The sequence below is a fragment of the Condylura cristata genome, unplaced genomic scaffold (assembly GCF_000260355.1).
Source record: "Condylura cristata isolate star-nosed mole 26May11 unplaced genomic scaffold, ConCri1.0 scaffold00035, whole genome shotgun sequence".
Lineage (NCBI taxonomy): Eukaryota > Metazoa > Chordata > Mammalia > Eulipotyphla > Talpidae > Condylura > Condylura cristata.
In genome coordinates, this window is record NW_004567136.1 from 14,722,687 (window position 1) to 14,725,234 (window position 2,548).

The 2,548-nt window shown below is 67.9% G+C and overlaps 1 protein-coding gene across 1 annotated transcript in view; it reads right to left on the minus strand.

Annotated features, from left to right (window-relative positions):
* Positions 1-2,548, minus strand: part of RHCG (Rh family, C glycoprotein) — an 8,071-nt gene that overhangs the window by 1,753 nt on the left and 3,770 nt on the right. The window contains exons 3-6 of the mRNA XM_004692987.1: positions 1,911-2,061; positions 1,452-1,599; positions 721-887; positions 72-209 (exon numbers count right to left, since the gene is read on the minus strand). Coding sequence (XP_004693044.1) covers positions 72-209; positions 721-887; positions 1,452-1,599; positions 1,911-2,061 — 604 coding nt within the window. The remainder of the gene's footprint in view (positions 1-71; positions 210-720; positions 888-1,451; positions 1,600-1,910; positions 2,062-2,548) is intronic.

Here is a 2,548-nt window from a genome sequence, read left to right on the forward strand (position 1 = left end):
CCGCCCCTCCCCCGCCTCCAGGAAGAGCCCCCAGCCTTGGCCAGCCCCAGGTGCCACCGCCAGCCCCTTACCGTCAGGTACACGAAGCCCAGCGTGGAGATGATGCCGCAGAGGAAGCCGGTGACGAGGGCACCGTAGGGCATGAGCATCATCTCCGCGGCCGTGCCCACGGCCACCCCTCCGGCCAGCGTGGCATTCTGGATGTGCACCTGGCCGGGCAGACGGGCCGGGCACAGCTCTCCTCTCACAGGTCCGGGTGACCCGCTGCGCACACCCAGCCTGGGAGCGGCTGCCCTGCTCTCTGGACATGGCCCCCCACGGGGCATGGGGTCCACGCTGGGCACTGCGGTGCCCAGGTCCCCTTCACATGTGCAGCCATGCCAGGCCCGCGGGCCTGCACACATGCGCACATGCGCGCCTGCCCTGACTGTCCGGGCACGCCCTGGCCAGGTACCATGTGACCGGCGTGCAGAGATCTTCCCTCTGCCTTCACTAGCCCTGGCGGCAAGTATAGGTCTCTTTGACCTTGATGAAGTTGAGGTGTAAGGGGGCTAAGTGACCTGCTGGTGTCCACACAGTAAACAAAGGCAAGAGGTGTCCCATCCAGGCCCGTGGAGAGCGGGAGCCCCTGACCGTGACCCTCCCTGAGGGCTGGCAGGCAGCGGCGTCCAGGGGCCAGCGGGCATGGGGTCACAGCCACCTGACCATTCCACAGCTCACCATGTCCAGCTTGCCCTTCTTGTGCAGGGCGCTGGACAGTGCCACCGTGGTCAGCACGCAGGCAGCCAGGGAGCAGTAGGTGTTGATGGCAGCTCGGTGCTGGGCGTCCCCATGCTTGGACACGGCTGAGTTGAAGCTCGGCCAGTACATCCACAGGAAGAGGGTGCCTGGGCCACACAAGACGGGTGGGCGGCCCCAGGGGGAGGGTCAGGGGCCAGGCACCCCGTCCGGCTCTTGGTGGCAGAGGACCTGCAGGCTCTGCTCCTGTCCCTCGCCAGCTCTGCTCCTGCTGGCCAGCCCCCCCTAGAAAACCCCGCTGCCCTGGCCCACCAGGGGTGCCCTCAGCCCATGCAGCCCCTCCACTCTGCCCCCGGGGTCCAACTGACCCCTGAGTGGGGGAAGCCTGAGGCGAGGAGATGGCCAGCCCTCTCCGCACCGGGGAGCTCTGGGGAGACAGGGCTGGACTTTAAAGGGCCAGAGAGGGTGACCGTGTCCTGTGGCGTGAAGGAACATCCACCCTCGGCCCTGATAGCGGGGCCATCCCTGGCGACCCTGTGCTGGGGGCCTCCAGGGAGGACACAGATGGGTGACCAACTTCTTCCAGCGCCACGTGGAGACGGGACAAGCAGCGAGGGCTGCCGAGGAGCCCCTCCCGCGTGGCCGCAGGGAGCCCCGCCAGCCTGCCTGCACCCTCGCCCCCAGGGGTGCCCTGGGCCTCCGGCGGCGCTCACCAATCATGGCGAACAGGTCCGAGTGGTACACGGCGCCTTGCCTCCCCTCGCTCTGCTGCAGGTTGGGTCGCTGCAGTACCCACGTCACCGTGAGGCCGAAGTAGGCGCCGAAGGTGTGGATGGTCATGGAGCCCCCTGCATCCTTCACCTGGGCGCAGGGGCCAGCCCAGCTCCGTCACACCTCTCTCCCTCCTCAGGGGACTCCCTCCCCCCAACAGGCACGCACACACGCTTGTACTCAGGTCCAGTCAGTGGGGAGGGGCGGGCAGCACGGCACTGTCCGCTCCAGCTCCCGCACGAGGTGGCGAGCTCCTTGGGGTCGAGGGCACCCCGCGCCCCGGACAGGCCCAGAGCACCGCGCAGGTGAGGGTGACTCCGGCCCCCACTCACTTGACGGAAGAGACTGTCTCAGCCCGGCTGGCTGGCCCCGGGCCCTCCCCGCCCCCCAGCCCCGCTCACCGCCAGCAGGCTGAGGAGAATGAACTCGTTCACGGCGAACAGGGTCACTTGGAAGAGGGTCATGAGGAGCAGCTGCACCGGGCTGACTTTGCCCAGAACCGCCCCAAAGGCCACGCAGACCGAGCCCATGCAGAAGTCGGCGTTGATGAGGCTGTGGGGAGAGGATGGGCAGGCTGGGCCCCGCCGGGGTTTGCCCAGCAGAGGGTCTAGGGAGACTCAGCTGCGTCCTCTGTGGTAATGGGCACCCAGCCTCCTAGAGCTCCCCCCGAAAACGACCACAGAGAGGCACAGGCCAGAGGCCCCCCTCTCCTGCGGCCCCCCAGACCCCCTCCTCGCAGGCAGGCTGGCTGCCCCTCGCCCATATCTGGGGCCCTGCCTGTCTTCCGCCTGAACTCCTGTCACTCCGGAACCTCCTGACGGGAAGGGCCCAGTATTCACCCCACCAAAAAGGTTGTCAAAAGAAAAGGGATGGGGCGTGTCGGGGTGGGAAGGGGTGCGGTAGGGTGTCAGTGGGTGGGGGTCGAGGCAGGCGGCTCAGTCCTAAGCCTCACAGCTCCTTCCCGGGCCTGTTGCTGGGGGACGAGCAAGGCAGGGAGACGCCCTTCCAGGTGACCGGCCGCTTCAGCGGCTCCACCACC